The sequence below is a fragment of the Macaca fascicularis genome, chromosome 1 (genome assembly GCF_037993035.2).
Source record: "Macaca fascicularis isolate 582-1 chromosome 1, T2T-MFA8v1.1".
NCBI lineage: Eukaryota > Metazoa > Chordata > Mammalia > Primates > Cercopithecidae > Macaca > Macaca fascicularis.
In genome coordinates, this window is record NC_088375.1 from 100,475,535 (window position 1) to 100,492,224 (window position 16,690).

At 43.0% G+C, this 16,690-nt stretch overlaps 1 protein-coding gene and 1 long non-coding RNA gene across 5 annotated transcripts in view; one reads left to right on the forward strand and one right to left on the reverse strand.

Moving 5' to 3' along the window:
- CD84 (CD84 molecule) overlaps positions 1-16,604 on the forward strand; it is a 34,665-nt gene extending 18,061 nt beyond the window's left edge. For 2 of the 4 annotated variants that reach the window (XM_005541244.5, XM_074039278.1), the window contains exons 3-7: positions 6,936-7,187; positions 7,582-7,701; positions 10,029-10,126; positions 11,079-11,141; positions 12,731-16,604. In XM_005541244.5, coding sequence (XP_005541301.3) covers positions 6,936-7,187; positions 7,582-7,701; positions 10,029-10,126; positions 11,079-11,141; positions 12,731-12,796 — 599 coding nt within the window. In that variant the 3' untranslated portion in view covers positions 12,797-16,604. Of the gene's footprint in view, positions 1-6,935; positions 7,188-7,581; positions 7,702-10,028; positions 10,127-10,217; positions 10,380-11,078; positions 11,142-12,730 lie in introns of all 4 variants that reach the window. The other 2 variants (XR_006700619.3, XM_005541245.4) reach the window with 2 other exon arrangements.
- Positions 1-16,690, reverse strand: part of LOC107130612 (uncharacterized) — a 149,219-nt gene that overhangs the window by 10,296 nt on the left and 122,233 nt on the right. The gene's annotated exons all lie outside the window — the stretch shown is intronic.

Consider the following 16,690-nt stretch of genomic DNA (forward strand, 5'->3'; position numbering starts at 1 on the left):
GTGAATCTGTCTGGTCCTGGGTTTTTGTTTTGTTTTGTTTTGTTTTTGGTTGGTAGGCTATTTATTACTGCCTCAATTTCAGAACTTGTTATTGGTGTGTTCAAAAATTCAACTTCTTCCTGGCTCAGTCTTGGGAGGGTGTATGTGTCCAGGAATTTATCCATTTCTTCTGTATTTTCTAGTTTATGTGCATAGAGATATTTATAGTATTCTCTGATGGTTATTTGTATTGCTTTGGGGTCAGTGGTGATATCCCCTGTATCATTTTGTATTGCATTTATTTGATTCTTCTCTCTTTTCTTCTTTATTAGTCTAGCTAGCAGTCTATCTATTTTTCATTTTTTCAAAAAGCCAACTTCCGGATTTTTTGATTTTTTTGAAGGGTTTTTTTGTGTCTCTCTCTCCCTCAGTTCAGCCCTGATCTTTGTTGTTTCTCATCATCTGCTAACTTTGGGGTTTGTTTGCTCTTGGTTCTATAGTTCTTTTAGTTGTGATGTTAGGTTGTTAACTTGAGATCTTTCTAGCTTTTTGATGTGGGCATTTAGAGATGTAAGTTTCCCTCTTAACACTCCTTAGCCTGCCTTGCAGAGATTCTGGTACATTGTCTCTTTGTTCTCATTAGTTTCAAAGAACTTGATTTCTGCCTTAATTTCATTGTTTACCCAAGAGTCATTCAGGAGCAGATTGTTCAATTTCCATGTAGTTGTGTGGCTATGAGCGAATTTCTTAATTTTGAGCTCTAATTTGATTGTGCTATGATCTGAGAGACAGTTTCCCTGAATGATTTCAGGTCTTTTGCATTTGCTGAGGAGTGTTTTACTTCCTATTATGTGATCAATTTTAGAGTAAGTGCATGTGTTGGTGAGAAAAATATATATTCTATGGAATTTGGCTAGAGAGTTCTGTAGAGGTCTACAGGTCTACTTGATCCAGAGCTGAGTTTAGGTTCTGAATATCTTTGTCAATTTTCTGTCTCAATGGTCTAATATGGTCAGTAGGGTGTTTAACTCTCCCACTATTATTGTGTGGGAGTCTAAGTCTTTTTGTAGATCTCGAAGAACTTGCTTTATAGATTTGAGTGCTCCTGTATTGTGTGCATATATATTTAGGATAGTTAGCTCTTCTTGTTTAATTAAACCCTTTACCATCATGTAATGTCCTCCTTTGTCTTTTTTTATCTTTGTTACTTGAAAGTCTATTTTGTCAGAAACTAGGATTGTAACCCCTGCTTTTTCTGTTTTCCATTTGCCTGGTAAATTTTTCCCTATCCCTTTATTTTGAGCCTGTGTGTGTCTTTGCATGTGAGATGGGTCTCTTGAAGACAGCATACAGATAGGTCTCAGCATACCAGCTTGCCATTCTGTGATTTTTAACTGGGGGCATTTAGCGCATTTACACTTAAGGTTAGTATTGTTATGTGTGAATTTGATCCTGTCATCATGATGCTAGCTGGTTATTTTGCAGACTTGTTTATATAGTTGCTTCATAGTGTCACTGGTCTGCGTACTTCACTGTGTTTTTGTAGTGGCTGGCACCTATTTTCCCTTTCCTTATTTAGTGCCTCCTTCAGGAGCTCTTGCAAGGCAGGCCTGGTGGTAGCAAATTCCTTCAGCATTTGCTTGTCTGAAAAGGATTTTCTTTCTTCTTCACTTAAGAAGCTTAGTTTGGCCAGATATGAAATTCTGGGTTGAAAATGCTTTTCTTAAATAATGTTGACTATTGGCCTCCAATCTCTTCTGGCTTGTAGAGTTTCTACTGAGAAGTCCACTTTTAGTATGATGTGCTTCCCTTTGTAGGTGACTGGACTTTCTCTCTCCCTTAACATTTTTTCTTTCATTTCAACCTTGGAGAATCTGATGATTATGTGTCCTGGGGTTGATTTTCTCATGGAGTATCTCACTTGTGTTCTCTGCATTTCCTGAATCTGAATGTTGGCTTGTCTTGCCAGGCTGGGGAAGTTCTCCTGGAAGATATCTTGAGTATATTTTCCAACTTGGTTCCATTCTCCCCATCTCTTTCAGGTACCCCAATTGGTCATAGGTTTGGTCTCTTTACATAACTCCATATGTCTTGGAGGTTTTGTTCTTTCCTTTTCATTCTTTTTTCTTTTTTCTTGTCTGCCTGTCTTATTTCAGAAAGATAGTCTTCAAGTTCTATGATTCTTTCCTCCACTTGGTCTATTCTGTTATTGATACTTGTGATCAATATTTCGTGTTGTGGTTTTCAGCTCCATCAGGTCAGTTATGTTCCTTTCTAAACTGGCTATTCTGACTATCGGCTCCTGTATTATCTTATAATTCTTATCTTCTTAGGATTGAGTTAGAACATGCTCCTTTAGCTCAGCAAAGTTTGTTATTACCCACCTTCTGAAACCTACTTCTGTCAATTCAGCCATCTCAGCCTCAGCCCAGCTCTGTGCTTTTGCTGGAGAGGTATTGTGGTCATTTGGAGAAGAAAAGGCATCCTGGCTTTTTGAGTTTTCAGCATTTTTGCATTAATTCTTTATTTTCTTTGTGGGCTTATCTACCTTTGATCTTTGAGGTCACTGACCTTCGAATGGGGTTTTGCTGAGGTCTTTTTTGTTGATGCTGTTGTTTTCTGTTTGTTGGTTTTTCTTTCAACAGTCAGGTCACTCTTCTGTGGGGCTGTTGCAGTTTGCTGAGGGTCCACTCCAGACCCTAATCGCTTCAGTTTTTCCTGTACCTGGAGGTATCACCAGTGAAGTCTGCAAAATAGCAAAGATGGCAGCCTGCTCTTTTTTCTGGAAGCTCCATCCCAGGGGTGTACTGACCTATTGCCAGCCTGAATACATCTGTAGGAGGCGGCTAGGGATCCCTGTTGGGAGGTCTCAACCAGTCAGGAGGAACAGGATCAGGGAGCCACATAAATAATCAGTCTGGCTGCTTTTTGGTAGAGCAGGTGTGCTCCATTGGAGGGTCCCTTCCTTGTCCAGACTGTATGAACTCTCCAAAGCCAGCAGGCTGGAACAGCTGAGTTGACTGAATGGCAGAGATGGTGGCTGCCCCTCCCCACAGGAGCTCTGTCCCAGGGAGAATTCAAAGCTCCATCTGTATAACCCTGGCTAGAGTAGCTGAAGCCCCTGCAGGGAGGTCCCACCCAGTGAGAGTAAAGGAGCAGTCTGATCTGGCAAAGCAACTGTGCTCCGTTGTAGGGGACCCTACCTCCTCCAGATCATTTGAAGTCTCCAAAGCTGGTAGGCTGTAATGGCTGAAGCTACTGAACCGCAGAGGTGGCAGACGCACCCTCCCCAATAATTTTCATATTAGGGAAATGAAATTTTTGTTATATTGGGTTAAATATAATGCATAATTTAAATTAATATTACATGCTTATTTTCACTTTTGAAATGTGATTATTAGAAAATGTAAAATTACATAAGTGACCCACATTACATTTCTTTTGGGCAATACTAGTTTCTAGCATAGAGAACACCTTGGCCATTTCTCAAAGATTTCTCTGTTCATCTGCCTCATTGCAGAAAAACACAGAAATGTGGCTAATCCATGTTGTGACAGATGCAATTCAGGTATATAGGTCACCCACCAAAATGCAAGTTCCATAAAGGCAGGGACTTTGTATATTGTTTATCACTGTATTCCCAGCACCTACATCATCAGGTACATAGTGGCTGCTCCAGAAGTATTTGTTGAAAAAGAATGAATGAATAGTAATTTTCCTAGGTTTCACAGTGCTTAGCAATTGTGAATGTTCGATTAATGTAAGATGATTGAATCAGATTCTATCTAGATGGACAGCATAGTGGAAAGAACATTAATGTTGGGATTAGGCATACTTTGTCAGTTGTATGATCTTGGGCAAGTTGTTTAACCTCTCTGGCCCAAAGTTTCCTCACTTATAGAATGTAGATTGTAATTGATGGTATTAAATGAGATAACGGTAGTTGAGCTCCTAGTGTAGTGCATGCCTTAAAGTAAATGCTCAATAACTAGTAATCATTAATTTTTTAATCCTTATCCCTTTAAAAAAAATCTCATTATGAAGGACTTCCTAGACGAAGAAGGCTCTGCATTAAGCTTGAATAATGTAGTCAAAGAGCCATACCCAAATGTCAACCCTTTAGAAAATATTTAACTCATTCAAGAATTTTGGCTGAGAAAATAAAGATGGCATTCAATTTTAAGATATTTATTTTTAATCCCTTTATATGTTTAATTTTGCCTACCCAATCTTCAGAAAGTCTTCTACCACCTACAATTAGGACAGAGTGCAGTAATATTTTAAAGAAAGACGTACTGTATGTACAATAAAATCTGTACCTTACGGGTAGTTAGTTGGGAAAATAAAGAGAAGAAAACTAACATTTATTGAACACCGTATATGTGTTTGGTATTCTACTATCTATTTTTAAAATATATACATTATACATATTCAAGCACTGTAACATGCACAAAAAGAGCAAAAGATAATACAATGAGATATAACTCTCTCTTCTCAGAGGCAGCGGCTGTAGCCAGCTTATTCTGTGTCTTCCATAGATAATTAATGTGCATACCAGCATAGACAGACAGATAGATGATAGATAAGTAAATAGGTAATTAGAATAATCTTTATCTTCAAAAGCTCATTTAATCCCCACAACAATCCTATTTAGGGAAAAAAAAATTTGTTCTCATGTTATAAATAAGGGAGCTGAAGCTCCATGAAGCTGTATACATTCTCCATTATCCATAGCTAGAGAGCAGTGGAGCCTGGATTCTGAACCAGGTCTCCAGTGGCTTCCACACTCTTGGCTTGGGAGGATGAAGATCTGTCAGCCATGACTCTGACTTTCTCTTCCCAGCATCTTTGTGTAGGTAACACCACTGTTCCTGCTGAGAAAAGTGAGATGGGATCCTCTTCTTCACCACTATCCCCTATCTCAACACCAACCCCCAAAAATCTTTCTAAAAATTGGTAAATATCAAGCACTGCCTAGGCATTTTTGTAAATCAAATTTCTAAAGAAACACACATGCACACACACAAAATTTGATTCACTTTCCACTAATTGATATCATATCAATCACTATTATATTTAATCCAGGTCTTTTCCCCAAACTTGTTTTGGGTTTGCTCCAAGTCATCACTAATTCTAATATGGAATAGATCCCTCTAAAAGATTGTTAGGACCAGAATGTCTGGCTAGCTTGGAATCAAACATTTTTACAGCTTCTTACTGCTCATGTTGTGCTCCTTCACAAACACAAGATAATGGTTCTTATATCTTGTGTCTACACTTCTGAATTTATTGCCTTTCTAGACCCACCCTAATTAGAAAGTTTTGCACCAGTTCTTTCTGACTCCTCTATTCCCTTCCTTACATAGCTACAGTGGAAGAAACAAACCTCACCACAGCAACTTTGCTGAGAGGGCGCTGAACTTATTAACTGCAAATGTCGTCATTTTCTTATTCCTGGTAAAAGAAAAAACCTTACCCTTCTCCATGCCAGCTCCATTCCTAGCTACCACTTAAACTGAAATATTATTGTTCCTTAGTAACCCTTTACTACCCTTCAACTTTTATAGTTTACTTTTTGATTGCTTAAGTAAAAACATTTTTAATGAACTTTTAAAGAAATTATAGCTTTCCATCACAGATAGTTAAAAAAAAAGAAAAAGAAAATATACATACATCAGAAAACAGAACCAAAAAAAAAAGTAAAGATTATTTCGGCCAGGTGCAGTGGCTCATGCCTGTCGTCCCAGTACTTTGGGGGGCCAAGGAGGGTGGATCACGAGATCAGGAGATCGAGACCATCCTGGCTAACACGGTGAAACCCCGTCTCTACTAAAAATACAAAAACATAATTAGCCGGGTGTGGTGGCAGACGCCTGAAGTCCCAGTTACTCAGGATGCTGAGGCAAGAGAATGGCATGAACCCAGGAGGCGGAGACTGCAGTGAACCGAGATCATGCCACTGCACTCCAGCCTGGGTGACAGAGCGAGACTCTGTCTCAAAAAATAAAAAAATTAAAAAATAGAAAAATTATTTCATGCAGTGGTGTGCTGAGAAATGTTCAATTAGCTTTTAATTGGGTGTGTATATTCATATATATAATTTATGTTTAGTACAAATTTTATTGACTTGAAGGATGTATAGACACAGATTCATTAATGATAATAAAATATACAATAGTCTTTATTGTAAATTCCATATAGAATTTATTTTGCTGAGAGGGCACTACAGGATAAATTCCAATTATTCTCACAGATTGTTTTCATTGATTTTTGCTAAGCATTTATATCCCTAACCAGCCTATAGTTGTAATTGATGTGTGAGTATAGTTCCAACATGAACATTGGTTGATACTTTCATTTCAGTTAAATAATAAGAAAAAAAGTGATTCAACAAAGACATACATATTGGAGCTTCATTTGTTTATCAATGACATGAGTGACTTCTTTGCTGAGTTGCATAATGGTTTCCAAACACCAGAATACTTCCTATTTTTTGTGCTACTCACAGTGTAATGGCTACAGATATTATACACTTTTAAGTTTAATCTTCATTCTTCCATTGCTATCTTAAGTCTAGAGCAACAATCATCAAAACAGTAAATCAAGCCCTAGCTTATAGCAATTGCAAATTTCTGTGGGGCAAATACTCCTACCACAGCTGATTTTAAGACATGCAGAGTTGGAAAGACAGATACTCCGTTAACAAAGGACAGATACAATAGATGTAGATAACCTCAAGAGCATAGACAGTAGGAAAATGTCAAAAAAAGATTAGAAAGTGATGAGTTTTGAGTATTTATTACCTTTATTTTTAACATAATTTATTTAATTATAAGTTTTTATAATTTAATTTTTAATGATGGCTTGCAAATTTCTGAGAATTTAACAATTGGCTCCCACAAACTAGTACAAGCCAGCTCCAGCTCACCATTGGCTCATATGTTTGCCCCTCATAGGTCGACTTGGGAAACCAAAAATTACACAGAGTTTAATGGCATCTGTGAACAGCACCTGTAATGTCACACTGACATGCTCTGTAGAGAAAGAAGAAAAGAATGTGACGTACAATTGGAGTCCCCTGGGAGAAGAGGGTAATGTCCTTCAAATCTTCCAGACTCCTGAGGAGCAAGAGCTGACTTACACGTGTACAGCCCAGAACCCTGTCAGCAACAATTCTGACTCTATCTCTGCCCGGCAGCTCTGTGCAGGTAACCAGCTCTGCCCATCTCTCCTGGTGAGTCTCGGAGATCACTCTGAGGAGCTGCAAGGTCTGAATGTGGGCCACATTCTCTAGGGAAATGTGCTTCCTTTAAATTTGGCCGGGTCACTGAGGGCATCACCTCCCAAGAAGCCCACTGGGAAAGAGGCCAAAGCCTTCTGAGAGATGCTAGACATTTCTGGGTGTTCTGTGGCAGCCCCTGATCAACTCTGATTCAATTTCTCATCCTGGCTTTTCATAGCGAAAGTTTAGTTTCCCTAGGAGCTTTGGCACTCCTTTGGAGGGCACCCAATTTTCATAATGCCCCTGACTGTGGACAAACCTGCCCAGCCTCTTGGGCCTATTTCCTGAGAATCAAGACTCACTGCATCTTCTATTTTCAGACATCGCAATGGGCCTCCGTATTCGCCACACCGGATTGCTGAGTGTGCTGGCTATGTTCTTTCTGCTTGTTGTCATTCTGTCTTCAGTGTTTTTGTTCCGTTTGTTCAAGAGAAGACAAGGTAGGATTTTCCCAGAAAGTAAAATGTGGAAACTCACCTTCTCTCCTCTTGGGACTGAAGCCATTTATCCAAGGTTTGGCCGAAAGATCCATTGTTCCAGGGAATCTGCCTTCTTCCAATCCCTACCCCACCACCTCCCAGAATGATGGCTCTGAGGATGGTATGGCATTACCCTGAGTGGTCTTCAGAATCCATTCCTGAGATCACCAGTATCTGGTGGGCCCAGAACATGGGTTCAAGCTTAGTACCTACATGAACAAGCTGTGCTTCACTGTACAAGTGTGTTCACCTCTCCAACTCAGTGCCCTCACGTGTGAAATGTTTAGACTAGAGGATCTCCAGGGTCACTTCCAATTTCATTGTATTTTGATAATGACTATTGGAGAGTCATTGAGAAACATGTACTAATCCTGTACTCCATGGTTGTCACTAGATCCCTCTGAATCGCTCTGGATCATTCTGTAGTTGTGCCATTCTCAATTCAGAAAACCTGATCTTAGACCCTCAATGAATCATTATACCCTCCTATTCACCCATGTCTGCCCAAGAACTTCCTTTTTCCACCAATCACAATAAAAAACATGGAACTTCTGCTTCCATGTTCCTGAGTCTCCTTTGGGTCTGACTCCTCAGGTTCCTGCTTGAACACCTTCACTAAGAACCCTTGTAAGTTCTCAGCCACAAAGTTCCTTGAATAATAATTGGAAGGGATGGGGAGTTCACAACAGAGTGGTTAAGACTAAGCATGTGCTTTGCAGTCAGTCTGGGGGTGAAAGTCCCAGCTTGACCATTTATCAGCTACCAGTTATTTTATCATTATAAGCTTCCATTTCCTCAGTTGTAGAATATTCATAGTAATAAGGTGTGCTGCATATACTTGTGGAATTAGATAAATGGAATTAGAAATACAAAATACTTGACCCAATTCCCAGTACATAGTAAGTACTTGATAAATGTTAACTAGTATACTGATAACTGATGGGCCTGGGGCATGGTACAGAGGAGGCATTCTAGAGGGAAGGGGATTTATGACATGTGCCATATTCAAATGGCCTCACAATGGGGAGAAGGGACAGCCTGCTTGAGCCACGGGTGATCTGCAAGGTCCCTCAAAGAGATAACGTCTTCAATTCCTCACTGCCTCTTGGAAAGAGAAAAGGGATATTCTTTGCATCTATAAATGAGACAAGAGAGAGCACTCCATTTGTCTCATACTCACCAAATATGGGATGGAACTAAACTCTGAATGTTGGAGCCCTGTAATACTGCTCAGCTCAGATCTGTTATTTGTTGGTGTATTGGTGCCCTGGATTATGAAGGCCCAAAATTCTGGCCATTTTTTTTCACCTTGACCCTAAAATGTTCTGTGTTAGTACCAAAGCAAAGGAGTACACGGACGTGAATGTCTCTTCTAGCTTATACATTCTTAAAAGGAAAGACTTATCTACTGTCTTTTCTTCTCTGGGTCCTCACACAGAGCCTGGCACATAGAAGGAGCTTAATAAATGCTTATTAACTGTGTGAATTGGCAGGGTGTTGTGGCTCATGCCTGCAATCCCAGCACTTTGGGAGATCAAGGCATGTGGATCGTCTGAGCTCAGGAGTTCAAGACCAGCCTGGGCAACATAGTGAAACCCTGTCTCTACCAAAAATACAAAAAAATTGCTGGGTGTGGTGGCACATACTTGTGGTCCCAGCTACTCAGGAGGTTGAGGTGGGAGGATCACTTGAGTCCGGAAGATGGAGGTTGCAGTGAGCTGTGAGGTGCACCACTGTACTCCAACATGGGTGACAGAATGAAACCCCGTCTCAAAAACAAACAAAAAGACTGTGAATCAATCAAACAAGCAATAAATGTTCATGGAACATCTACTATGTGCTTAACATTGAGATGGTTACAGCAAGGTCTGCGCCAAAGGTAAACAGTGTATAACTACAGAGAATCAATCAAGTTAAAAAACTAAGACCGTGACATGCAAAGTCAACTAGCCATGCAAGACAGTCAGTGGTAAGTGTCAGAGACACAAAGGAAGATCCTGGGTGGAAGAGCTACATTTGACTGCCCACACAGGGAGGGGTTGGGGAAATTGTCTTTGGCCTAATCCGGACTCTAGAGTAGAAGAGAATTCCCACTGATCTGTGGGTGAGGCTTCAGCCAAGTGACTCCTGAGACATTCTGAGGATCCAAGCATCCATTTCAAAGGATGGGAGCCATTTAACCCCTGGTGGCTTCCTTTCTTCATCTTAAAAAGAGAACATTGGAATAGATCATCTCTAAAAAAAACCACCTTTCACAGACTGTGGGTCTATATTTATTTGTGAGACAGATGCTGCCTCAAAGAAAACCATATACACATATGTCATGGCTTCAAGGAACACCCAGCCAGCAGAGTCCAGAATCTATGATGAAATCCTGCAGTCCAAGGTGAGCTGATGCAATTCATGGACACCCCTGTGCCACCATCTCCATGACAGGGAGTCATGGGCGCCATTGCCCTCTGCCTGTTTTTGTCTAGAAAGCAGCCACAGCCAAGAGTTCAGAGGTTCCAATCAGGAAATACCATGTCAGGGAAATGATGCCACGGATCTTTCTGAGGACAGGAACGTGACCCATTGTCACCCCGTGGCAGCCTCCATGGGCTGAGGCCCTGAGTGTCCCACAGTGGGCCTGGCTCCAGGTTAGTTGAACCATGACTAGGAGCAAGACGCCCCCTAGAGGGGCCACACAACAGAGGAGCTCCTGGTGTGAGGTGAGGGCTGCTATGTGACTACCAAGGTGGTGAACAAGTTGCTAAGGGGGCTCCGAGGCAACAGAACTGACAGACAAGTTCCCTTGAATGCCCCTCCTGGTCTAGCAGTAGCGGCTTGCTTTCCTCAGACTCAGAGTCACTGTTCCACACCCCTCCTCCCACCCCCGCTTTACCTGCCTGCCCCTCCCTCCCCTCCACCCTGGATCACCTTCTCCTGTGTCCCTACCAGCCTGCCTCCTTGAAGTCTGCATGGAATCAAGGGGGAGACTGAGGTCTGCCTGGTCAGTCTAGCGCCGTGCTTGGACTGGTAGGGCAGTTGGATCCGTAGAGGCCATGGAAAGCTAAAATCTTGACTGAGCAGGACTCAGCCTGAACCATAGTATCCCTCCTCTTGGCCTCTGAGGTTTTTCACCCCCAAGACCCTGTCCAACTGCTACCCATTCACCCCCACCTTATCCCTTCCCGATCCTAAGCCTCTCCAGAGTTGGACGGAGCCAGAACTGAGGCCAAGGGGGAGGTCACCTAGTAAATGTGGGACCAGAGAAGGATGGTGGGTAGAATTAGGAAAGGGGACTTGTAAGATTGGGCCTGGGCTCCCTCACTGAGGGGAAGATGCGTGTTTTACAGGTGCTTCCCTCCAAGGAAGAGCCAGTGAATTCAGTTTATTCCGAAGTGCAGTTCGCTGATAAGGTAACCCCTTTCTGGCTTTTTATCCTTGTTTTCCTATCTTTTCCAGCCATTCTGGTGTACCCAGTCCATCCAATCAGGGACTAGCTGGTTCCCCTGGTATTCCTTGTAGTTCTCAGGACCCACTGCCTAGGGTTTTGGTCTATACATACTTCCACCCATGTACACAGCCCCACTCCCCAGGTCAATGACCACCCACAAGTTGTCCTACTTGGGATGCTGATCCCACCCTTCAAATGCAGAAGTCCCTATGCCTCTGGACTATGGTATAGGAACTCCATCCTGTATAACACTTGGGGTCACTGCTAGCTCACGGTATGAAAATGAGAAAACAGGTGCTTCCCTCTGAGCAGACACAGGCCCATGCCAGATGCCCAGATGGGTGAAATGGAGCAGAAGCTGACTTTCAGTTCATTTGCTCCCTCAGCTGCTCTTTTACCACACGCAGCCTGCACAACCATTTGTAGTGTCAAGTGCCTTGTGCCTTATGCCTGTGCCTTATGTCCTTCTCCACCATATGCAAAGCTGTCTGACAGGACTGTAACTTTTGGTGATCTAAGGAGGGATTGTCACTATCTGAAGGTCCTCACTGCGGCTACAGTCAGGACAGCTTTAGAGTTGCTTAAAGAATCATATTTTCTAAGTATTCCTGTTTAATAGCTGAGCTATCAAGCAGGAAGCTAAACTGAGTAAGAATTAAGAGTGATCCTATAAGGCAATAGGGAGGACATCTATGAGCTCAACGAGCAGGGTGGTGCTATTTCCTTTTAAAGAGGACTTGGAGCACAGGGCAGTTTGCTTGAAAAGATAAGCCAAATGGACTGGACAACCAGATAGAGGGACCTTTATTTTCTCAGTGATCAGGAGAGGGAAGGAGGGAAAGAAAAAGAAGGGGAGGAGTGAGGAAAGAAGAGGAGAGGAAAAGGAGAAGGACAGACAAGAAGTGAGGGTCAGGGTGTCCAGCATATTTGTGCCGGGATCTCAAGGAGAGTTGGAGGAAGAAGAGTAACCTAACTTAGAAGGAGATAAAATTTGAGGGATTAATCATGGAGTCCTGGATTGTGACATCTCAAGATAAATCCTTATAGACAAGTTAGATGATAATTATTGGGTCAGTATTTAATTTAAAACCTAAGACTCCTCAAGGCAGTGGGAAGATTGTTTGCAGCCTTCTAAATGCCTAGAGCACAGGAGATGCTAGCAGTGAGTCTATGTGAAAGTGGAGTTATTGGGATACAAAAAAACTAGGGCTCAACTAGGAACAAGGTATGCAGGTAGCTTGAACCTGAATGTTGCCTCAAGCCTATAATCAAAATCTATTCCAAATATGGCCCTGCCCCCATTCCCTCTCATTGCTCTTTTCTGGGCTAAGAAGTTAATTGCTCAGGGCCTCCCAAATCGGGGGTGGCTGGAGCAGACACGAGGGACTCAGCAAAGAACAAGGCCCTGCTACCCCAGATTTTCCCAGCACGAGGCAAATCTAAGGCATCCCCCTGTGCCATTTGCTTAACTCCCCTGGGAACTTGCAGGACTGGAGTTCCCCAGCAGCCCCTCTCAGTTAACATTTTCTCACATGTTCCTCTCCTGCACAGATGGGGAAAGCCAGCACACGGGACAGTAAACCTCCTGGGACTTCAAGCTATGAAATTGTGATCTAGGCTGCCGGGCTGAACTCTCCCTCTGGAAACTGAGTTACAACCACCAATACTAGCAGGTTCCCTGGATCCAGATCTTCTCTGCCTAGCTCTTACTGGGAGATTGCAAACTGCTACATCTCAACTTGTAAGCAAAGCAGGAAACCTTCTGCTGGGCATAGCTTGTGCCTAAATGGAAAATGGACGCACACCCTTCCTGAAATGGCTCCCTTCTGAATGAATGATAAAGCATGTTACCTAGTATAGTTTTCCCAAACTTCCTCCCATCATAGCACATGTAGAAAATAATATTTTTATGGCACACTGGGATAAGCAATCAAGATTGCTCACTTCCAGAAGCTGCATATGACTAGAGGCCTCTTGTGAATGGAGGTAACAACCCTGCCCAGTGACTGTGGGAGAAGGGGATCAATATTTTGTACACCTGTAATAGGCCATGGCACACCAGCCAAGATGCTCTGCTCATAGTCAGTATGTGTGAAGATCCCCGGTGCGTGTCCTCCACCATGCATCTTGAGCAAATTAGGAAAAGGTACCCTTCGCTTGAGGCAGATGCAGCCCTTCCCCCGAGTGCATGGCTTGGGGAGCAGAATGTGGGCTGCATATAAGCACGGTCATCCCTTTGTCTGGGATCTTTGTGCAGGGCACGACAGGCTTAATAAGTCCAAACACAGATGACAGTGCTGTGTGGGTCTCTGTCAGGGTTGTGGCTCTCAGCCACGTAGACACACTCTCCAAATGGAGTGTTGGAAAATGTTCTTTCTGTACAGTCTAGAGACCGCTGGGACACTTTCCTTGGACTGCTACTTCAGAAACCTCATAGGATTTTCTTTCTGGCCAAGATTTCCTTCTGTATCACTCCAAGCAGCCTCAGCAGAAGCAGCAGCCATGCCCAGTATTCCCGCTCTCCAAAAGGAGTTGACCAGCTTATATTTCTCATACTTCTGGGGAACTGGGTGTAATCCAACCATCAAAATAGACCTTGCAAGAAACAGAGTCATTCTCCAGAAGGAACTGGGGAGATGATGGTGCAGATGATGAAACTGGGTTCATCCCAGCTCCAAAGGCTCAGAGAACTACGGGGTTTAAGCTGAGACAGAATGCCCCCATCCCGGCATCCCCCACAAACAGACCACCAGCCAGCTTACACAGGCATTAACTCTCCACAATGAGGAGGAATCATTCACAGCTGAGCAGGACATTTATATGATCATTTGAGGAAGTGTTTCCCTTATGTGTTAGTAAATATAATCAGCTAACTCGTAAGTCCCCATGAACAGTCCTAGGCTGGACAGCAGAAACGGGCTGCATTTAAGCAGATAAAGACATCAGTCCCAGTAAATGAATCCATAGACTCATCTAGCACCAACTACCATTAGCACTATGTTAGGAGCTGCAAGGCCCCAAAATAGAAGATGTGCATAATGTCTGTCCTTGTGTAGCTCAGGAGACAATTCCAGCACAGACACTACAGTTAACGCTGAACTGAAGCTGCAAGTAATGGCATGAACAGTCAAAAAAGACTTTATGAGGGGGCAGGGCTGAAGCTGGGCCTTGAAGGATGGATGAAATTTGGATAGAGAATGAGGAAGACAGAGGGCCTCCAAGTGAGAGAAGCATGAAAAATGAGCAGGGGCCTGGATCAGTGGGGTGTATTCAGAGCACCTCTCCAGATGCATGCTCACAGTCCCTTGCCTATGTGTGGCAGAGTGCCCCAGCCAAATGTGTGCCCTCACACCATGTCCATTTCCATGTCCTTCAACACCCACCTCAAATGGTACCTCTTCTGTAAAGCTTTCCCTGGTATCAGGAGTCAAAATTAATCAAGGATCTTTTCACACTGCTGTTTCTTCCCCTTTGGTCCTTCTATCACTAAAACTCATCTCATTCTGCCTTACTGCATAACTAATTATTTGTTTTCCTCACTACATTGTACATGTGGGAAGTACAGATAGACAGAAGCCAGCTGGGGGTGGTGGCTCACGCCTGTAATCCTAACACTTTGGGAGGCCAAGGCAGGCTGATTACCTGAGGTCAGAAGTTCAAGATTAGTCTGGCCAACATGGTGAAACTCCATCTCTACTAAAAATACAAAATTAGCCAGGTATGGTGGCACACATGTGTAGTCCCAGCTACTCTGGAGGCTGAGGCAGGAGAATCGCTTGAACCCAGGAAGTGGAGGTTGCAGTGAGCTGAGATCACAGCACCGCACTCCAGCCTGGGAGAGACACAGTGAAGTTCCATCTCGAAAAAAAAAAAAAAAAAAAAAAAAAAAAGATAGAAGCCAATAAGCATGATGCAATCAAATTCTGGCAAGCATTAAATATCAGGATGCAGCTGGGCACGGTGGCTCACGCCTGTAATCCCAGCTCTTTGGGAGACCAAGGCAGGTGGATCACTTGAAGTCAGGAATATGAGAGGAGCCTGGCCAACATGGTGAAACCCCTTTTGTACTTAAAATACAAAAAATTAGCTGGATGTGGTGGTGCACACCTGTAATTCCAGCTACTTGGGAGGCTGAGGTGGGAGAATCGCTTGAACCTGGGAGATGCAGGCTGCAGTGAGCTGAGATCCTGCTACTGCACTCCAGCCTGGGCAACAGAGTGAGACTCTGTCTCAAAAAAAATAAAATAAAATAAAATAAATATCAGGATGCATACATCAGAGGCTGTTCTGAGTGTAAAGGCATTTTGGAGGGAGAAGACTTTCAGAGTTAGGCAGACCAACTAAGAGGTCAGCTGAAGCACCAAACCAGTTGTCAGGAGGTGAAACGCAGCACCGCAAGAAAAGACGTACAGGAAGGAATAAAGAGGCTTGGTCGTAAAGGATGGAGGAGCTCCAAAGTGACACTGAACAGGCTGCGTTTCTCCTAAAATAAAACCACTCCTCACTCTGTGGATGCGTTGAAGACTCATTCCTGAACATCTTTATTCTCTAACTTACCCTCTTCCTCCTCCTAATTACTCACTCAAGGAAAATTCCTGGTGTCCTAATGCCCTTGTGTGTATTGTCAAAAATAAAAATCGGAAGCAGGTTAGATCTGTCAGGTCTTCCAGAAGAGCAAACCTGGAATGAAGCCAGAGCCCAGGAATTCTGAAGGTGGCCTCTGGGCTTAGAATACCCTGCTCTTGTCTCTCCTCTCACTGTTTCTCTCCTGTGAATCTCCTGATTCATGAACATATTATCTGTTCACCCTTCTCTCTAGGGCTCAGTTCTTAGATTTTCCTTCCGTAAAATACATGTGATCTTATTTTTCCCTCCACAACTTTCCAGATGAACTAGACTGTGACCAAGAGGTCTATAAAACCAAAGCATCATGGAACAGGATCTTGTATCAGACCAAAGTGTGCCGGTTTTTTAAAATGTGCATCAAAATGGAAATCTCAGAGACAGAGCCCTCTGGTGGAACGTTCTAGTAGGTCAGGACAGTCCCTCTGCCCGCAGACACCTTGGGCTTTACTGAGGGACTCAACTGAGAACATGAGGAATGTTGCAGCTCATGATTCTTAGAAGCAGAAAGTGAAGCTCATTTAAAATATGATTTTAAAAAATCTATAGAACACTCTAAACTACACAGGCTATGAGGGAATAGCCTAGTTGGGCCAGCTTGGAAACCGGGCACAGGCAGGAAGGAGCCTGTCAGGTTTGGACTGTGTTCACAGAGAGCATGTCTTAGGTCTTGCCTGGAGAGAAGGAATGGCTGGGCAATATTTTCTTCCAGACTCATTATTTTTCTTCTGTTTAACTTTTCTCTGAATTTCCGTTGATTTGTATAAATTTTCTCAAGAATAATTAGTGACAGTCTCTACTAGTTGTAAAATGAAGCTTGAAGGCCAAGCACAGTGGCTCATGCCTGTAATCCTAGAATTTTTGGAGGCCAAGGTGGGCGGATCACAA